Source organism: Dipteris shenzhenensis, chromosome 1, assembly GCF_047967505.1.
Source record: "Dipteris shenzhenensis isolate YYH24624 ecotype China chromosome 1, Dip_SZ_1.0, whole genome shotgun sequence".
NCBI classification, from domain to species: Eukaryota; Viridiplantae; Streptophyta; class Polypodiopsida; order Gleicheniales; family Dipteridaceae; genus Dipteris; species Dipteris shenzhenensis.
Window position 1 is genome coordinate 12793452 of NC_141596.1, and position 22720 is coordinate 12816171.

Here is a 22720-nt window from a genome sequence, read left to right on the forward strand (position 1 = left end):
TAAAGAAGCAAGAATGTGCAGAGGCATAAACCAAGATAACCTTGCCCATTTGGATCCAAATGTAAACTTCATGGCCATGCCCACATTCTTTGCAATCTTGTCCTTTGTACGATTGCAATGTCCTCGAGTCCACTTTGCTGCAATCCATGTCTTGAATTTGTGGTGGTGCAATGGTTTGCAGACGGCCATAGCTTGATGATGTCGTTGGAGTGATGTATGTTGCATTATACCAATACACATTCTTCATTCGCAAGGAGGCCAACTTCTCCCCGGCATGCATTTGCTTACCTAAACCCTCATGAATCGCAGTGAACTTGCTTATGAATGATTCAACTGGTTCCCACTCCTCAAAGGTCCGAAGGGAAAACATCTGCCACCATGAATAAGAGCTCTTAGAAACCAAACACAAAATTTCCAAATGGACTCATTACACTTACAGGTGAAAAAGGTACATAGATAGAAAGGCTCACAGTGTGATGGTATCCTAGATTGATTGAATGATGGAGGAAGCCGCATATCTTTTCCCATGTAAACATGTTGCACTTTTGCAAGCCATCCTTTCTTCCCAAACTTGAACTTCAAGATGCGCCCCTTCGACTCATGCAAGATGTCCCCTCTCTTGCTCTTGGGAAGCTTATGTGGACCTTTGGCCGATCCTTTCATCACTATCCAGTCATTTAGGCCGTAGGTGCAAGGGATCCACTCATCCAATGCATTTCTAGTGTTGTGGAAGACACAAGAGGTCACAACATTGCGTGGTCTTGTAGCCTTTCTCCTCACCATGCTTGTAGAGGTTGCAACAGCAATAATGGGACTCCTACACAAGGCAATGCAGCTCCAACAGAGGCACAAAGAGGGAGAAGGAGAGGGATAGAGCAGCAGCAAGAGAGGCATAGGAGAGGGAGAAGGAGAGGGACAGAGCAGCAGCAACAGAGGCACAGGAGAGGGAGAAGGAGAGGGACAGAGCAGCAGCAACAGAGGCACAGGAGAGGGAGAAGGAAGGGACAGAGCAACAACAACAGAGGAATAGGAGAGGGAGAAGAAGAGGGACATAGCAGCTCCAACAAAGGCACAAGAGAGGGCGAGGGGAGAGAGAGAGAGAGGAGCTGCAACAAGCAGGCCAGAGCAAGAGGGAGCAGAGAAAGAGGGGGAAGAGGGAAAATACGTGGGATTTGGTTCAAATCTGAGTGATTTGGCAGGCTGGACCAGAACAGTGGGGGGCAGAGGCCCTAGAAAGAGGGAGGGGAGAAGAAAAATTCGCCACAATGGCCCTACCATCCCATTGAAGGCAGTTTTGGGCTCATGTGGGGGAGGTGCACTTGGTAGGAGGGTCAAACATGGGTTAAGAGGGGGGGGGGATGGTTTGGGTGGTCCCTAGTGTAAGGGGAGCAACCAATAGGGGCTCTCTGCAGGCCTACCCACCCTCCACCTCAACATACCATTGCCCCACACCTTCTAGCACTCTCATTGGTACACCTCAAATCACTCTCTAATCCCTTGAAATTAGGAAACACTAATTGGAGGCCCTTTTGAAACCCCAATTCTCCCCTAATGGGCCCTCAGTTTGAGCTATACTCCTTCCCTGTGCACATTTCTTGTAATCATTGACCTTGGCGTATTTGGGTATCAAACTGCCTTGAGTTTGTCTTGTTGAAGTAGATCATTCGGCTTGGTCACCTTTACTCATTGATTACCCTCTGCATTTGGTGGATGTACTCTGTGGATGTTAACACTCCTTTATTAGTCCAATTTTTTTGGCATTGGAGGCTTGATGGTGTCAAATGTTAGACGCTAGGAATGAGCATGATGGCATGTTCCATGCTACGAACTTACATGGGGCCTCCACATATTCCATGCTATCGCTTCCCACTGGCTTGTTGCTCATATCTTCTCTTGTTATTTCTCCACCTGGTTACAATCAAGATCAGAAGATCAACCAAGATCCCGACAATGATCGGAGAGAACAATCTCACCTGCTATTGTTTGAATTAGTTTCTCCTCTTATTCCTGGATCCAATTACCAACAATCAGAGCTTGGCTCTATGAGTTGTGATGGCACCCTTCTGTCATAATTTGCCCCTGTACCAGAGAGCATAAGGAGAAAAGCTTGTTTTTTGGAGCTTAGCCAAACTTGAACTTAAACTTGAACTTGCTTCTAGAGTGGAGGATCATAGCCATTAGAGACATACACATATGGTAGAAGCACACGTATGCATAACGGTTTACTTCCTGATGTTCATAGATGCGACTTTCCCAACAAAATCTTCTAGGAATTACTCTTTGGCCTCAACTATGCATGGGAACAATCACACCAACCACAATTGACCATTTTGAAATTCTCCAATAGGATTCTTAATGATTCTCTCATCTTCATTGTCTTCCTCTTGCTCACCTAGATCCTCATTTATAGACTAGTTCCTTGTGACACAACTAGATCCAATGAACATAGTATAGTCAATGACAACATCTTGACCAATCATTCATGCAGCATTCCATTCAATCCCACTCAAACTAGAGAATCTTGAACTCACCACAAGTGCAACACAAATTGCTTAACTAGTTCATCAAGTCTATCCTCACTATCATTCACTTTTCCAACAAAACCTTCTAGTATTTTTGGGCTCAATTATGCATGGGAACAATCACACCAACTATGATTGACCATTGTGAAATTCTCCAATAGGATTCTTAAGTCATTCTTAATGATTCTCTCATATTCATTGTCTTCCTTTGCTCACCTAGATCCTCATCTATAGACTAGTTCCTTTTGATACAAATAAATTGTCTCTCTCAGAACCCTCATTAGTGGCTCTATCTTTATCATCAATAAATCCTTTAACCAATGATCAATTGGATTGAAAATAATCCTCCCACAGTGATTTACCTTAGTTGATCAGATCTTCTATCAGAAATACTTGACCTTGATCCTTTATTGTTTCGTTGCCCTTCCCAAGGACTTACACATCATTCACATCCTCATAGATATCTCTAATACACACAAAAAAGAGTCAAGAACAATGGACTTGGAGCTTTGCTCCTCAACAATTGTGGATGACTTCGGAGAACTTGTGTGGAATAGACTGGAGAACTCCCTCTACTTTTGGCTATATAGCTTGCACTTGCACTATTCTTACGTGAGGCCTACCCTCAATATGTATCCTCCTTGCTCTATTTATCTTTCTTTAATCTGAAGCCTCATTCTAGTCATAGGCATGAACTTTAGGGATCCAAGTTGGCATACTCCTCTTAAGATATTTACTTAACTAGGCAGCTCACAAATGCGCATTACTAATATCCACAACTCAATATTCCACTAACTCATTAAACAATCATTGCCTTCAGGCAGTCTAGGATCCTCATGAGTTGTGTACATAGATTGTGTAGATAGTACATAACATATACACACATGAAAAATACTAGAGAACTCCATAGCTTTCTTAGCATAGAAACATGGAGGGGTCTCAATGGCATCATGCTCACAAAATACCCTTTGACTACAGCTGTGGGTGGCAAGAACTAACATGGTGGCTATAGAAAAATACAACAGCCTCCATGTGGCCTCTAGGTGGTAGACTTACATTTGGTATGGTAATGCTAGTGCTACAAGCACTAGTTAACATGCTCACTATAGAAAAATACAACCGCCTCCATGGGGCCTCTAGGTGGTATACTTATAATTCATCTGGTAATGCTAGTGCTACATGCACTATTATAGTGCAAATTGTAGTTGATAAGTCTCTATAGAGATGATAGGTGGTGCAATTTTGGGTCGGGTTGAAAATTTGGACCCACCAATGTGGGTGATGGTGAAGTATCATGCTACTCAAGAAATCCAACAATGAGCACATGAGATATTGTACATGTCATCATGAGCTTGCTACTAATTTTGCAAGTGCTCATCATCATGACATGCCCCCAAATAGTTTCTTGATTGGATACACCGAATCATGCTTTTAACCTACTCAAAGAAAAAACTTTGTTTGCATTCTCAATTTCAAAGTTGGATGTCTGTCAATGCCATAATTGGATAGCATGCCCCTCAAAAAAATCATGTTATCATGAGGTTGCTACCAAATGTAATCCCATCCACTAGTGCTCATCATTGTGCAAAAGAATGCCTTGATTGGATACACCATATCATGATTTGACCTTACTCAAGAAAAATATTCTACATATTATTTATATTCTCGAGAGTTAGATATCCTTCAAGATCACAGATGCTGATGACTTCATCATTTGTACTATTGGGTTTATTGTGATCATGCATGCATGTATGTATGTATGCAGGCACATCATTCCATTGTTGTTAAATTTCTTTTGATACTATTTGTTGATAGTTCCGCTGACAAGTGACCTACATTCATGACATAGTTTGGCTTTAGTTGTCTTAGCAACAACATACATATATACATGCAAGTGTATCTACATGTGTAGATACACAGTTGCACGTGTGCATGCGTGGGAACACATGTATGTACGCACAATATGTATGTTAGTGAAGGGTGCCATTTTTGTGAAATCTCTTGCACATTGGTACTATTCATTATAATTATACATGCATACTATTACACATGTGGGAACGCACGCGCGCATGTGCACACACACAATGATTGTATGTATGTGTGTTAGTGGAGGGTGCCATTGTTGTGAAATCTCTAGTTGCCCATTGGTACTATTCATTATAATTATATATACATACTATTACACCAATCAATGTTAGCATGGATACACACTATTTGATCAAGTTATTGCTCATGAAATCCATGCTTTTACAAAAATGTGAAGTGTAAAGTTTGCCAAAGGAGCCAATATAATATTTCAAAAATGTGAAGTGTAAAGTTTGCCAAATCACATTTCGAGACAAGTAACAAGACAAATACATACTTTGGATGTTAAGTAAAAGGTTTTCCACAAAAGGTTATGCATTTGCCATAATAGATGTCCATGTGAATTTCATTTAAGGAATATTTAAATGTTTATACAATCAAGATACTAATAGCTTTCAAGCTATCTTGGTTTAATATTGCTTCCTTTTTCAAAGGAAAAGTTTTCAATTTCATTAATAGATGTAAAAATCCACCAATAGCTTTCAAGCTATCTTCGCTTCCTTTTTCACATTTCAAGTTAACCGTAAGGAAAGTTAGCTCCTTTCAATCCATCTATCCCTTTCTATTAGGTCCTTTCAACTTTTCAAAGCATGAAACAAAGTTTTATATCTAGATCTATATGAGTGCAAAACATTTCTTTGATTTGAAGAGTTGAAATCAAAAGACGATCTTTGGGACTACTATATACCAAAAAGTGATCATTTCCAAATTGTTTATCTATTTTATAAAATTATGCATGTAATTATGGTCATAGAGCTAGCTGGTCACTAGAGACTCACTGTTTTTAATTGTAAAGGTCGGAGACAAAAAGACATCTAAATACTCACAAGAAGGTATAACCCTTTAGGTTCTTGCCACCAGGAATGCTTCTTTAATATCCTGGGCATTTTCAATATACTTCTTGGTATTTAAAATTTTGTGAAAGTGTACAAAATCATGAGTCTTCTCTCTCTAGAGAGAAGATTCCCAAAAAGAGATGCTGACTACACGATAATGTGATGTTTACATTACGACAAAATATATATACAAATCAACTCAAATAAAATATTACAAATTAGGCATAGACTCCACGCTAAAGTGGCACATCACAAATGCTTTTTGCAAATCCAAGAATACCACACTTGGAATCATTGTGTAACTTCAACCGTGGCACCATGTTTGCTAAATATTATTAAGGTCACACAATGGGCCTTTGATCAATCTACTATGAGCTGACCCAAGGTATAAGTTTTTCTAAATAAAAAAAACAATGGACGAGAGCAGCTCCTCTCCATCATGACTAGACCTTAGCATCATCACATTTTGATGAGCTATGTGAGGCAGTAATGCAAATAATTCTAAATCTACTTAGGACCATCATCTTGAATGGGGTGGCTTTTAAAATTATGAGTCTTTGAAGATCCTGCAGCAAAAATGGAAATTCGAACGACTCCATACATTGCAAATGGCTTCCTTCTCTCTTGTAAAGTTTGATTTCATGTCTCTATATAGAGGCCATTATTTATAGAACTTTTTTCCTTCCATTCTTTGTCGTAGATAACATCTACTCAACCACAGCTCGCAGATATCCTCTTTCATTATTTATGGCCAAACTAGACAGCTTTCTATCATGTAACTCTACAGAGTGAACGCTTAGTATTGATAGTTTCAAACTGCTTAGCCTTTGTTTTATCATCTTGTAAAAGACAGCAAGGATGTAAAATTTTCCCCATTCGGAACTTCATCCAGCAATGAATAGGAAGTTTATAACAGTAAAATTATCCAAGACTATATTAACATGGATACTTGTATATGGAACCCAAAACACCCAAGAAATGATATGCCTTTCAAATTTACATTGTAATGAGAAATAAGGTTGAGATTCCAGGACAAGGATGTTGTATCTTTCCATACTATTTCTTGACACTTTATCAGCGGAATCCAGCAGAGCCTTTTGCATCTACAGAAGCTAAAAAACGTGTGTGAGACAATGTACAGTGAGCTTTGCTTTGGAACCCATGGCTATAAATTTCGGAAAAATGAGGCCGAGGTTCAGAAGCTGTGCGAAGGCTTTCAAGCTGTGCAAAGTCTTTCAAGCGTGCAATTTCTGAGTTGTAGAGGAAAATATCTACTGAAGAGAGAGTGCCCGCCCACGACCATGCACGAAACGTGCTGAGCCTTCAGTATATACATGTGTTTCCCGTGCTAATCTGCAAATCCCAAATATAGCTTAGTAACCATCAGCACATAACCTGAACTTGTCTGGAAATACTCTCTCTCTCTCTCTCACACACACACACACTCTCTCTCTCTCTCTCTCTCTCTCACACACACACACTTGTTTTTTGTGAAATCCATCATATCACAAAGAGCAGTGCCTAAAAAAGGAGCAGTCAGTTACAAGTATCAGAAGATCTCTCATTATATAACAAGGTAGGATAATCTAAATCCCACACATGCAGACAATCATAAAATGATTGCCGTAAAGATGCCCCAGAAGTCTCTCTCTCTCTCTCTCTCTCTCTCTCATGCATGAACACAATAAATCTCTCTGTAAAATCATACATGCTCTGCATGAAGACAAGATGCAAGTCTCTCGTGGCTTACGTTTTACGAACTGTCTTATTCAACATAGTTTCTGCAGCCAGAGTTTCTCCATCCAAAAAGCGGAGGTCACCTTTTATACGTTGTTTTACCCTTGCATCAAAGTCCACAGGACTAATATGTGGGAAGGGCTTGTCTGAAGCCTGGATACAGAAGAAAATATATATAGCGAAGTCTGAAACTGAACTGAGCTACTGTAAGAGACATTATTGAAGAAGCTCAGTGCTGACTCACCATAACCCAGCCCCAAGTGTCAGCATAAGACGGTACATGAGCTGCATAAGGCACAACATCTGTGCAGGCACAAGAAACTCAGAAAATGATGGCATTATAAAAAACGGTAGCAGAAGGTATCTTCAGACTGACGAGGGCTATTCAAGGGTAGAAGGCATACATGCAAAAACATTGCGAAGAGTGTTGTAGATTGATGAAAACACTTCCCCATGCGATAAAATGCCAGCAGGGCCAGCCTGTCCCAAACAGAAGATAAATTGAAACCTTGGGCTATCCCATAGTTACCAGTACTACTATGTAACGTGGACTCAACTCTTAGAACGTCATGCTATCCTGAATCTTTTAACTCTATGAGCGTGCCTTGTAGCTTAAAGGGAAACTTCAGAGCAGTGTTTTCAAATTAATCATTTGTGAGGAGAATTCACGGCCACTATCAAGAGATATCAATAATCTGTTAAACACCGTACTGCATATAAACAAAAAGTGTGTAACAGGTTCCTCACGTGGCACTAGTTTACTTTTCCAAAGTTAGTTATTCATTGTACTTAGCCCCATAGTCAATTACCCTTGAAAAATGTAGGGAGTATTGGGGGATTATTGGACACCTAAAATGCAAAACATTATGTTAAAAAAAGCTAGGATGCAAACCTGGGTGACAAATATCCCCCCTGGATTAAGCCGGGATTTGATAATATTCTCATAGAAGTCCTTCGTATACAAGCGATAGCAAGGACCCCCTTCCATGGGATCAGCTAAATCACCAATGACAACATCAAACTTTTCCTCCCGATTTTGAAGCTCCGCTCTGCTAGAGGAAGAAAACTGAGTCAATAATCCACCATCTTCACAAAGAAGGTGACAAGAAGTCACAAAAACGAATCAAGATCTGCAGCAATACAAATAGTAAAGGAAAAATGGGACCTTGCATCGTTGATGACCAGCTCGAGACGACTGCTACAAAAGGCATCTCTATTTGCAGTTAGGTAGTTGGAGCAGAATGACACTACATCCTGTAAAAGGCAGCAATTGGCTCAGTGAAGATTTCGAAGCTAGAATTGAAGAAAATCCCACAAGAGTAAATTATATGACCACATAAAATTGAAGTGCTTACTTCATCGATATCGCACATAACAACCTTCCGTACATTCCTATGGCGAAGCACTTCCCGAGCAGTTGAGCCCTCCCCACCCCCCATTATGAACACATTGTTGGGGCTGTAAACGAAATCCAAACCACCTCAACCGTTTATGAAAAAGTGAAAAACCTCAAGAATTGAGAAACCAACGCCATACTGAGATTGACAACTGGATTAAGAATAGCGGAAGTAACAAACCTGGGGTGATGGAGGAGTGCCGGGTGTACAAGAGATTCATGATACACCCATTCATCCACCTCAGCTGATTGCAGCTTGTTATCGATAACTAGGACCTGCAAGCAGCAAAACTCAACAGTTTAATTACATAGAGACAATACTCTGAAGATAAATTCGACACTCGTGTGGGAAAAGCAATCGGCCATTTCGCAGCCTTTCTTCTGGTGCAATGCAGAAACATGTAAAGGAGACATACGTGGCAGATCTGTTAAACTCTCTCCCTCCCCTCTCTCTCTGGTCCGGTCCTCCCCCCGCCGCCCATAGCCACCCAGCCATCCACAATTCATGAAACGTTAAACGCTCCATATTACCTTGCCGAATGGATCTGTCTCCAACAAAGCAATATCTTGATATTTGCTGGCTCCGGTGTGCAGAATGCTGCAGCATCGTGAACAAACAGGCATGCAAAGCTGCATCAGATTAGAAAACTGTTGAGAACATTTTCTCGACATCATACATAAAGCCATCCTAGGATCGCATCGTCCAGTTGGGAGATTTTATTCTGAGCGTGCACAAGTGACGACGGGTTTAGGACTACCAGCCCTTTTACGTGTGCCGGGCAATATCACACTGTGACCCTACGAGTGAGGGCACTGCTCTGGCCTATCATGCAGGACACCTTGCAGAGTATAGAGCATGCGCAAGTGAAAAATGAAAAGTTGTTGACAAACGACGGCTGCAGGAGCGCACTAATATACGATCGTGGTCGTGAAGTGCTTATTTTGACCAATGCATGTTACCCAGCAGCAAAGATGCGCCGTTACTATACAATTCAATCACCCCAAGCTTCTCGCAGGACAGCAGAGAAAGCCCGTATGCTAGAGAGAGTGCACACTAATCGACACTAGATTGGGCTAATACGACCGCGGACTCTGAGAACCGACATTCTCCTGAGGAGAACGGACCTCTTGAGCCCGAAGCACCATCGCAGAGATTCCTCGATTTCCTCCTCGTACCAGACGCAAGGGCGAGGCGGAGCAGCAGGGGGGGAAGAGTCAAGCGATCCGTTCTCGGAAACTCCATTGGAAGGGGGGGGGTCAGGGAATCCGTTGTCGAGGGAGGCGGTTCGACAAGGAGGGAGGGGGGGGGAGGCATGCATGTGGGGAGGGAGGGAGGATTTACGAGGGGGGAGGGAGGAAGGGTTGGAGAAGGGGGAGGCGTGGGGGGGGAGGGGGAGGAAGGTGGTCTCACCCATGGCTATGGCGATGGAACTCGAAGCTATGCTGTGCAGGGTGGTGATGAAGAAGAAGAAGCAGCAGAGAGTATACACTGAGAGCGATAGGTTTGTGTGTCTGTAATAATAAGCAAAATCCTTTATATTAAGTTTATAAGTACTTTCTACATCCTTTGAATTGTGTACCCTTAGCCCCTATTTTTATACTGCCTCGCCTCGGTTGCCCCGCTGGCCTTCCCCTTGCCACCTGGACCCCACGTCGACCCCCCCCACTCTTCCACCCCTGTTATTATGACGGCTATTATCAAACCCTTGTGTCGTTCTCATTCCTTTTAACCCCTCCACGTCATCCAACCGCGGCCTCCGGCCCCCAATTTCCGGCCGTCCTTTTCGCGCTTTTTGCCGCGTGGCCCCCGTCCCGGCTTGGAAGCGTGCAGGTAATGCTGGCGTCACGCCCCACGTGGACCGTGCCGGGATTCCATCCCGTCCCCGCCGGCCGTCTATCTGGACCACGGATAAGTATCACGATCCCCCGGCTGCCCGGGCGTGCGCCTGCACCCCACCCGGCCTATCCCATCATGCCTGCCCGCCCCGCCCCAGCATGGCAGACAACGCCCGGGCAGACAGTGCCGCCGGCTGCCCCCACCGCGAAAGTATCACGACGGGCGAAGTAGGTGGGAGCGCACGTGTAGGCTCATGGATCGCCCGTGCTAGCCCTAAGACTAGCCCTCGTAGGCTACTAGTCCTTCATGGTACTACTGTCTACATCCCTATGATCTATCGTGCGGCCTTATCGATGTATGCAGTTGGATTTTTCATCATTTCATGATTCATCATATTTCAATTCGCGCGTGCCTGCCACTAGATCGTGCCATCCCGTTGGTCGTTTGCATGGACCTTGGCCATATTTATATCTTTGCCAATTTAGCCGGCGATTTGGCGGCTAAATGCACCCACGTTGACTGCGTGTCATGTCTGTCCACCCCTGCAAGCGACGCCCCTAAACCCCTAGTCAACCCCTGCCCCAGCCAGTCCTGTCTCGCCGCGTGGCCGAATCTACATGCATGTTTGCCAGCGTGGCGTGGACGTGGCACGGGCCCCTCCCCCGCCCCTCCCCCCCCCAAAGCCGAATCCTAATTGGAAACTCCATCTTTTGCGGCTATAATCATTACGGCTCCTTTCTTTTTTACCCGACCCATTTAGTTTGAACTTCGAAAAGTTTATAGCAGATGCGGAATGTGGGATCTTGGATTCCGTGAATCCAATTCAAATCCGAACAGCACGAGCACGATTTTCAAAGAATCCGGCAGCACTTGGATCAGCTTTTATATCATCCCGCTGTAGCATTGGCCCTCGCCGGGAATATTCGCCGGGAATCGAGAGGCCGAAGCACGCTCGCATCGCCGGCATTGATTCCGGTAATACTCGCGTGGACCCCCTTGCTCGCACGCCTAATGCCTTATCAATATTGTTATTAGCCCCCTCTTAACCGCCTTTATCATGCCACGTCACCACCCAATAACTACCTTTGCATGGCAACCAGATGGAGTCACTTGTTTCCACGAAACAACACATGCGCATGTCACTCTCAGTCCATAAAAAGTGAATTATATGTCCTAAAAAAAATTGTATGTAGGAACTCGTCACTAACATAGTTAACGTGTGCTTAGAATTTTGAAATCTCTCTCAAGAACCCTAAAAGTAAAATACTTGAAAAAATCCTTGTATTGTAAGGATATCATTTCTTTTGTTGAGTGACGTCCACTCGTGCTAGCTCCATGTACGTACCAATCTACAACGGACTTTATATCATAAATGCAAGAGAATCCAATGTCTTAAAAATGGCCCAAGTAGTCCGCTTATGAAGCTTTATTAATGTTTTTTTCTTTTGGGGAGCAAACGGTAAAAGGGCATCCCTGTTTGATTGACTACATTAAAGGGAAAGGCTTGCTCATTTCACCATTGACACCAATTTTGGTTGATGCATTAGTTACCAGGAGCTTCATATAAGAGTAAAAAAGAGGTCCCAAGCTAAAGCTTTGGCTGCAGTTTGGCAAAGATTTTATAACTACAGTTCAACATAGTGAGGGGTCTCCAATTCCTAAGTTCATCCTTATGTCCTTCTTTGGGAATGAGCTCAATAACCCTTCCATTGATATGGGTAGGCAGAGCTCGATTCTTGACACTTTCTTGCCAAAGGAGGAGAAGATAAGGCCCAATCACCTCCAAGAATGCTTTATAAAACTCAATAGGCAATCCATCCTCTCGAGGGGTTTTCCCATCAGCCATGACAGAAACCACCTCTTTAAGTTCTTCCAGGGAGAGATATCTCTCCAGAAAGACCATATCAAACCTCTGTACAATGTTCTCTCTCATAGCCTAGCAGAGATTTCTAGCCCTCTGCACCTCCTCATTTGGTACAATAGTAGAGGAAAGCAGAGATTGGTACAACTTTATTAATATTCAAAAGGAAGAAATTATAGCCTCCTAAAACTGGGTGGCAACTCCAAAATTGGCTTATGTAAAGTTCTTCATAACTTCCGAGTGAGCTTGCTTGAAATTTGAATTTTCTTGGCATAAAATCCAAGCGTGACTCTTAAACTAGCCAAAATATCCTTTAATAGAGATGCATCCTTCTGAATCTTCTTGAAGATCACTTTGTTACGGAACTGTGATTGCTTGATCTAGTTGCTAGACATCCCAAATAGCATAATTGAGTTTAACTTTGTCACCTAGTATTGCAATTTTCCATGTGACCATGATTACAATATCAGCATTACTCCCAATTTTAGTCCACGCATTCCTGACTCTATTATATTCCCATAATAGATGGTAGTGCGTCTCCTTTTTAATCCACAAAGAGGACAACAAAGGGAAATATATAAGTTCCCTTTGGCCAATCTAGCTCTTATCGGTGACTTCCAAGCAATAACCTTCTAAAGGAAAAAACTTAGTATGAGTGAGGGAGCCGCTTTCCATGTTCATAACTATGTGTGTGTGTGTGTGTGTGTGTGTGTTAGAGAGAGAAAGAGAGAGAGAGAGAGAGAGAGAGAGAGAGAGAGAGAGAGAGAGAGAGAGGGAGATGCGTGCACATGCACTTGCACACACACAAGTGCATGCACATGGGCATGCATGCGTGTACATACACATGTAAAATAATATATTTTTTTGTATAAAACTTTCACTATTGGAATCCTCCCCATTCAAACCAACACTATGTTAGGTCATTTGGGAATTTCCAATATGGTTAAGATTTGGACACATGGTCAAATCTTAACCCTTTACCTGAAACTAGAATCCACTATAAACAATATATTAGGGAATCCTTCCAAGGCCCTTTTCAAATAAATGGTTAAGATTTAGCCACATGGTCAAATCTCAATCCCTTATTTGAAAGTGGGACTTAGGAGATTCCCCAATTTCCTAATATAGTGTTAACCCCCTTTATTTAAAAAAACCACATGTTTTATGATCACTAAATTGCCCATGTAACTTTGACTAAACCCATGTGCATAAGTACTAATAGGAGAGTTTTTGGAAGCCTTTATCTCCCTTGGTTTATCTCGTAATAGGAAACATGGTAGCAATAGCTCCCTCAATTCCTAACATAAATTGTAAAGAGTAGTAGATTACCATGTGTGGAGAGCATATATCATCATGATAGTGATTTCTTGAGCCATATACACATAGTGCATAGCCAATTGTTCAATCTCCTTATTCTTGAGATGAATGGAGAACAAGTGGAAATTTGAAACTTTAGTCTCCTCATTATTGAAACAAACATAAATCAAGAAAACTAGGGAGGGAAACTTGGATCCCTGTAATGCAATATTATATAACAATGAAGCAAATTCTTTATATAATGTGGACTTTGGTATGTCTCTTTTCCAACACTTCATACATTGCCTTTTTGGCTCAAGTTCCAAATCCCCTCCTAGATTGACTTGTCATGGCATGCACTTCTCCTTGGAATCCTCTTAGATCGTGTGCTCTTCTACTATGGTGGCCAACATGGCCTCTTCAGCTCCTAATTTATAATATGTGTGTTCCAGACACTGATGTCTCTGGCTCATTTTCCATACTTCACTAGCTTCTTTTATCAAGATGATTGTTCTCAGATCTCATTTCCCCTTTTCCAAGAATCAATCTTGAATATAGTATTGGTTCTAATACATGGCCTACAAGGATTTCAAATTACCTCTATCATCTTCTCCATTCTTAGGAGCTGTGTGGCCGTCCACTCTTTTTTAAAGTTGAATTTATCTTTTGTCAAGATGCATCCCTATTAGATCATGGAAGGATCATCGATCATCTATGTCTCCTTCGATAGTCCTATTTGGAACCAAGGGACTCACTATGTATCTAGCATGTATGTTCAAGGGCATAATATAAATACCGTTAGCTTATGTAAATAGCTACTTTATCTTGAACTATCATAAACTTTATTTTTGATAAATGTATGTGCTATCTTACATATTCTAGCTTATTTCTTAGTGAACACCCTGTGTTTTGGATGACCTAGGCATGCATTGGACATTTAGCATGGGACTTGAGTCTAGAACTTATACTATTATTATATCCTTTTGCTACTACTACAACTCTCTCTCTCTCTCTCTCTCTCTCTCTCTCTCTCTCTCTCTTGCTCTCTCTCTCTCTCTCTCTCTCTTCATCTCCCTCATATGTAGAAGTATGCCTCTTATTTGTAAATTCATATATATTGAGAACGTTTTGTCTTGGTATAGCTCTCAACATCATTAATGCATAAACAATGGTCTAACTTTGGCTTATGTTTTGGATGGATTCACGTAATTGAACCTCCCCTTGGAGCTATACTAGGATTTGGAAACTTCTAAAGGAGTATCTTTTTAATTAATGACATCACAATGGAATACTTCTCTTTTTATGCAAGTTATTGAGTCTTTCTTTATTTAATGTTGTTAGTTTATTAGTCAATGAAACTCATGATTAGTCAGTAGAATAGGCACACATAGTTACCATCTTCAATCCTTTAGAAAGGGAAGATCATCATTTCTTGCACATTGACAGATCATAAACTATGCTTAGAATCTAGACATTTCTAGGTGGGGTTTCAATGCTCTTAATCACATTGTTGACATACCGATCTTCCATTGGAGTAAAAACCCATGGTGCCTTTCATAACGTCACCGTACCATTTATCTCAATTGGCCACATGCTCTTGTTTGTTCAAATAATCCTCAAGTATTCTCAATGATATTTTTGCCAATTGCATATAGCCCATCATATGCTTCCATAGGCTTTAGAGACATTTTTCAATTTGTGCATCTATCCAAAAGGTAGCTGAATTTCAATGGAAGGGTGTAGAAATAGAAAGCCTTTCCATGACTGTGTTGATGTGTTAGGGTCCATCTATCCTATGAACCAATATCTTGCCTTTAAAATTTAAGATGCTTTTGTCATATCAAGCTCACCAATTGAAGCATGGATGCAGTAGGGATGATCCATAGGAAGATCCTTTTGATGGTTTTCATATACCACATTTTCAAGGAGTGTGGAGTGGCGACCACCATAGGAAGATCCTTCTGATGGTTTTGATATACCACATTTTCAAGGAGTGTGGAGTGGCAACCAAAATATCTCCACAAAATGGGCTATCATAATATCCTTGCACTTTCCAATCTACCCAATCACGTAGCTTGGATAGTCATGCATGGTCCATAGTAAAGGCTCCATAACATTAGGTCTCTTTCATTGATAGATCATGAGATATCGATAATACACTTAAGTGCCATGCCACAAAGCTTGAAGTTGATCTTCCAATCATGGAAAAATACACGGCATTGTTTTTCATATTCACCTAAGTGCTATGTCACAAAGCTTGAAGCTCATCTACCAAGGGTGCAAATACACATCCATGTCCTTCATCTTATGCTTTCTTGGAACTATTGGGAATAGCAAGAGATGTCCCTTCTTTATTAGTAGTAAGAAACAGTGGAATATTGTAGTTTACAAGTATGATTGGAATACCACGGGATGGTCTTGAAGCAAGAGGTAGTGGTGGTCATCCTACATTTTCTAGTACCCACATATAATCTTGCCTTGTATTCATTTCCCCAACCATTCCTTAGTACATATGTTAGTTTCTCCTTTCCAACTGTACATTTGAAAGAATGTAAAACTCCATACCTTTACTATTTGTTACTTCCGCATTGACATCACAATTATCACATTTACTGAGGGGAGCACTTACATCATGTTCACCTTCATAGATTGGGTCCATGCTGACAATTTTGTCATTGGTGATGCATTTGGAAGGAACATGATTGCCATGTGCCTACTTATCAACATGCAAGTTTTTGTTGCAATGTCTCCATTGTTCCTTTCATACATGCACATCAATAACATGATAATTTCCTTGTTCTCAATTGAGTAGCATCGTGTTTGCAAATCCATGCACGTAATGCATGGACCAGGAGCTGTTGAACGTGTGGGATCCTCATTTATTAGACCTACCCACACCCCCAGACCAACCTCCCAAAATATCATGTTCACATCTCATTCTGCTGATGGGTAGCTTGCATGTGATCGATGATTCAACCTTGACCTTAGGAACTTGATCACATTGCTAGCACATTGCAATTCTTCCTCATCCATCTTTAGTTCCACATGTCTCAAGGATCTCTTCACCACTACACTTGCATCATCATGCTCCCCCTTCCCATGACCTAAGACAAAGAAATTACATGTCACTCACATGTCTGTACTTAACTTGCCAATTTTGAGAAACAAAGTAGAAGGGACTTGCAGCCTTGATCTTGATGCAACACCATCTAACAAAACCCATTGCCTTTTTTGTTTTGCACCTTGATCCCTTATACAATGGTGGTGCAATAGAAAGTAGTATTGAACAAAAAGAGTATTATGGTCCTTGTCATCATCAGAGACATAGAAGTGCATATCTTTGTGAAAATTCTTTCCCCCCTCAATCTCAATGTGTCGATGCATTATGGTGAGTTCGTCAGAATACCAATGCATTGATTGTATTTCATTTCCCCCCCTTAAAACTACAATTTATTACAAAGTCAACCACTAAGACAACAACATTCACTACTTGAATTTCTTAACTTGTGAGATTGCCACCAAGTCATGTGCAATAAATTTTCCCATGATGCGGCTTCCATGTACTTGGCACATTGGACACTACAACCTCCTTGTATGCCAATACCTTCTTGGTTTTCTTCTTCCCCTTGTCATTGAAACCTACATCTATGTCTTCACTTGCAAAAATCCCATTTAAGGCACTGAGCTCTCTCTCTCTCTCTCGCTCTCTCTCTCTCTCTCTCTCTCTCTCTCTCTCTCTCTCTCTCTCTCTCTTTGTGTGTGTGTGTGTGTGTGTGCATGACTTGCCCCACATAGCCTCACGGCTCTAGGTGATCATCCCTTCACCACCCCTCCCTCATCCGATGTCCCCCTTCTCAATGGTTGTTTGATATTACTATAAAACCACTTGTTATAGCCTCTCCACTAATTGTTTCCCTCCACTAGTGAACCTCTCCTCGGAGTCATTTCTGCGCATCATCTCTCTCTCTCTCTTTCTCTCTCTCTCTCTCTCTCTCTCTCTCTCTCTCTCTCTCTCTCTCTCTCTCTCTCTCTCTCTCTCTCTCTCTCTCTTTATATATATATATGCCATTGTTCCCCATCAAGTTTTGAAAACCCGCATGGGTCTTGGTGGTTGAGGCTTTGGTTCGTGTCGTGGTGTGTGTGTGTGTGTTCAATCCCTACGGATCGCTTCGAATAAGCCAGAATTGGCTTCTTGGCATTGTTGCTATGAAGTAAAAAATTCCCATCCCTTTCTCTCTCTCATTATACCATGCTTAGCTCCCCTCACAAGCTCTCTATCACCCCCTCTCAAGGGTATGTCTCCCTCACATCCCCCTTAATCCTCACAGCCTCTCCAAACCTCCTAGCATCTCCTCCCTCAATCCTTTAATATTTGATTGAGCCATGATTTGACATGTGGAAGCCCCTCTATACTTGCACATGGTAGAGCCATGAGTTGCACATGGCTAACCTCTATCGGTGCAATGCAAAAAATATTTTTTTAAGGTCTAAATTTGAAGTGACTTTATGTGCCTCAATTGAAGTCAGTTTTACAAAAAAAGGCTCATGAGTCTTTCTTTGAAGGCTCATAACTTTCTTCCCCAAAAGAATGTGGAGGCATTATGAAAAGAAAAAGGGTGTAGTTTCTCAAGCCCTTTGACACTATAGGAGTATATCCTACATGTGGAGCCTAGTTGGGATATGCCAACTCAAATCAACCTCAATGGCTTGGGGGGTTCACACTTGAAGAACGTGACTGTCACATGAGTTCAATAAAAGGACATTTTCAAATCATGTTTTTAAACCAAAAAATGATATTTAGGGGCATTATAAAATCATCCTCTCGATGATTTGGGGGTTCCTATAGAGAAATTGTGACTATCACATGAGTACAACACAAGGACATTTTCAAATCATATTTTAACAAAAATATGTTTATAGAGGGGTATCATAAATATTTTGAACAAAGATGTAGATTTGCATAGAAAGATGGTGTCTTTTAATGATACAATAGTCACATATAAGGGATTTAAATAATAGGCCTTGAACACATGAAACATATCAGATTTACATATAGTGACCCTCTTGTGTTATTGGGAATGTTTTCATTGCTCCATGTTTCATCCACGACTTCCATTACCTCTAAATCAAACCTTCGTACCACATTATGGGCTAGAAAAGCTAATCAATCACTAGCAAGGATTGTGAGTTTATTTGGTCCTACAGGATAATTGAAAGCCCTAATGGTGCCTCACCCTCTCATTTTTCCAAGTTTGGATTACTTTGAAACTTGGGATATTTTGTGTAATGTTAGGGTGCCATAGCGGACACCACTAGATGAGATTTCATGGAGGCTATGTGAAACTGAAGAGGTAGAAGAAGGTTCTCATGATTTTTATTTTCTAGCATTGATAATGGATATCTTTTTTGCACTCATGAACAAGTTGATGCCTCGATGAGCTCCTTGACACTAAGAAGTTATTGTATAGTCCTTCCTTTAATTTGCACTCTTCTTTCTTTTCTTCATCAATATGGTGGGAATTGCATAGATTCATGGATGAGAATATGCAAGAGTACCTCATTTATTTCAAGCATCATTGCATGCCTCTGAATTTCTTCATAGAAGATAGATGGTTGTTGGTGCTCCCCATGTTTCGAGAAGGTTTGACATAGGTATGGTATGAAAAGTAGATTGATGCCATTTGACAACATTGGCCATTTGACTACATCACTTGTTGAGTATTTTAGCAGACATGAAGGACCTAAAGATGGACATTTGTTGGTTGAGGCATGGAGAAGGGTAGATGGCTTGTTGATATGTGAATGGATGGCTGTTGGTGCTCCCCATGTTCCTAGAAGTTTTGCCATAGGTCTAGAATTAAAAGTAGACCGATGCCATTTGTCAAAGTTGGCCATGTTTGATTGCAGCATTTATGGAGCATTTTAGTAGAGATGAAAGTACCTAAAGATGTACATTTGTTGGTGGCAAGCTTGAGGCAAGTAGAAGGGTAGATGGCTTCTTGATCTCTTGGATTACATAGTTGCCACATAGCTAGATATTAAGGTTTACTACTATAACTACTCACGATACATGTTGAGTCACATGTGTTAAGAGTGGACAAGAAGGTCTGCTTAAAGATTCCCAGAGTTAATGGAACAAGCATATGAAATAGCATACAAGTATGAAAAAGTGTAGCCTAATGTTGTAGCAAGGAGCCCCCAATTTTTGTATTGCCAAGTGTATCCCATTCTCCACAAAGGGTGATCTTTCAGCCTCATCCAATCCACAATCCCTTCTCTTTTCCATTCTCGCTCTAAATAAATTTCACCTTGAAATGGTTGGATTTAATAATGAAGTCAATATCGGCATGATCTCCACCAAGGATGTTAGAAGAAGGGCACTACTATAATGAGTTCCCTATGCAACTCAAGAGAGACTTCTCAAGGGGTCAAGTACATAGGATACTCGATTTGAAGATTCTTGGCCATGAAAAAAGAAGGCAAGAAGGTGAACCATCAATACACATGGGCCTAAAAGGCCCAAAAAGAAGGTAACAATCTTTGAGCCGATCTTTGGGCCACCTATGATTCCAGATATAGAGATGCCAATACACAGAATCTAGAAAAGTTACTTGGTGATCCCTTGCAAGAAAATTAATACATTTCATCGAGGAATTTTTCTATTATGAGCTCTTAGGAAGCCTGCTATGTGCCGTATGCAAAGCTACTGCTATTATTGAGACACATGCAGTGAGTGAATAGCGTTTGAACATATTTTGGAAATAAAATTATAGTAATATCTCATTACGTTTCATAGAAGAAACATCTAATTGTTGAACCATTTCTCAGTTCAAATAGGAAATAGGACCAAACACATAGAAGCAAGAAATGCCATATTGACATTAGTCCTTATAGTCAATGCTTGACATTAAGATACATTGCTTGATCTTGGCAATGTGGTTCATGCATTTCCAAAACCCAAAGACAAAGCATTCAATTGAAGGCATGTATCAAAAATAGAGTTGTACATGATTACTTTTATCTACTTTGTCCTTGCTAAGTCTTGGAACTAAAATCCTTTCATGATAAAGCAATTCAAAATGTACAAGAATGAGCTTAAACCAGATTTAAGAGACTTTCTTATCCCCCAATCCACTTAGGTACACACTCGGTACACAAACTTTCTATCATTACATCCACTTAGATATACCTTGCTATCGTGACATCCACATTCTATTATTCTCATAGACATTAGTCATCTATCAAAGTGATTCTCTTGAAGGGACTATTTGCCCTTATGATTCCCATGTGACACACCCAAGGTTAACATTGCTTTCTGTAAAACTCTTCATCTAGATCATCATTCAAAAGATGTGATTTTACATCCTTGAGAACTCTACCATTTATTATTTGCTGGTAAAGGAAAAGCAAGTGGATAGGAGTCATCTTTAGTATCAAGGTTTTTTTTTAAAAGTATTGAATACCTTTATACCATGCATGTTTAGATATTTATACTTATCAATTGAAATATCAATTGAAATATTGGATTTTCACAAGTTAGCACAGTATTCACTTATATTTACAACATTACCATAGGTAAATCAACAAAATTTCATGTGTTATTGTGCATAATTGAATTATCCTTTTTTTGCATTGTTTCCACTTAATTAGAAGAAGATGAAGCCATTGACATATTAAATTGTTTCCTCAATATATTTGATCAAAGAAAAATAGAAGAATATATATTTGATAAAAAGACAAATAGAAGAATCTCATGCAGTTACATTTTTTCAATACAAGTATTGCTTGACATACTGACATGTCTATAATCTATGTCCAAAAGGAAATATTTAAAGCCTTGATAAGTCAATTGTACTTTGTACTCATCTCAATACTATGAATCTAGATCAAAGATCACCTTTCACCTTTTTCTCCTTAATAAGTGATCATCTTCATTTACATCATCTTCACCACCATGCTACTATATCTACAACTCGTCGTGAGAAGCATCCAATCTCATTAAATATGACATCTTGACTGTAAATACTTGCTTCTCTCAATGTCAAAAAACTAGCATCCTTTTGTATTACTATGAATGCCAATAAATTTACTATGAATGCCAATAAATAACTTGAAAAAATCATTCATGTTCTCCAAGCATCTTCTAGTGTCATACCATGGATTATTTCTATTGAGCGATCAATTTTAAGGTATATTATTGTAGGTAATGCCTCTTCCCAAAAAATACAAGGCAATTCATTGGATCTCATCATAGACAAAGCCATGTAATTGATTGTATGAAGTCCCTTTTTTGCTACATCAGTCTATAGATAGCTATTGTGGCACATAGAAAGGTATTAGCTATTGCAAATTATCATACATCTTATAAGATGAAGTCAATACACTTAATTCGAATAAACCATATCGATCAACTCCCAAAATATTTACTAACTTCACTAATTCTCAGGTTCTTGTTTATATTCATGGAACTTTTGAAATAGTTGGATCTTTTGTGTCAAAAAATAAATCCATGGTTTGCTTTCATAATAATAAGTCAAAGTGATAAAATACTTGTTGTTACTCTTAATTTTTCCACACGTATGCATGTAATATCTCCAAACATTTATTTTCTTTCCATATACTATTTGAAACTAGATCTCAATGACAATTTCTAAGGGAACCTTTAACAAAGTATGTCTTTTTAAAGAAAAATAAGGTTAATAATATGCTTGTCCAAACCTCACACACCATAAATAATTAAATTTTCTATTGTCCCCTTATCTTCGTTGTCTTTTATAAAAAATTTAATACATTAGTTAGAAACATGACATTTATAAAAATTATAATCATTCCTCATGTATTGGTAGGGTGTGGAATGGAGAGGTTGGGTCAAGCTATTATTTTTATAGCATTGGTTTGTAAAAGAGGGAACACAACTGGTGAATATGGATGCTACGTGAAATGTCATATCCAAAGGGGAAATTGTGACTAATTACATCTCATCATAGAATTTGAGAATATGTAGATTTTGGTGCCACAAAGGCTTCTCAATCTTTGAGAGACCCCTTATCACAAGCCTCCTGACTCTCCAAAACCATTTTTCTTAAAAAACCATGAGTTTGTAGGAATTTCATCCTCCTCTTTTGCCATTAACCGTATCAAATCATAGTG

The 22720-nt window shown here is 40.2% G+C and overlaps 1 protein-coding gene across 1 annotated transcript; it reads right to left on the minus strand.

Moving 5' to 3' along the window:
* Positions 1-6410: 6410 nt before the first annotated feature.
* LOC147905403 (spermidine synthase 1-like) lies at positions 6411-9895 on the minus strand. The gene is made up of 10 exons (XM_087380110.1): positions 9702-9895; positions 9108-9174; positions 8758-8852; positions 8536-8638; positions 8346-8434; positions 8073-8229; positions 7585-7660; positions 7425-7483; positions 7194-7333; positions 6411-6796 (listed from the first exon to the last, which is right to left on the minus strand). The coding sequence occupies exons 1-10, from the start codon at positions 9893-9895 to the stop codon at positions 6715-6717; spliced, it is 1062 nt and encodes a 353-aa protein (XP_087236236.1). The 3' UTR covers positions 6411-6714.
* Between the last annotated feature and the right edge of the window lie 12825 nt (positions 9896-22720).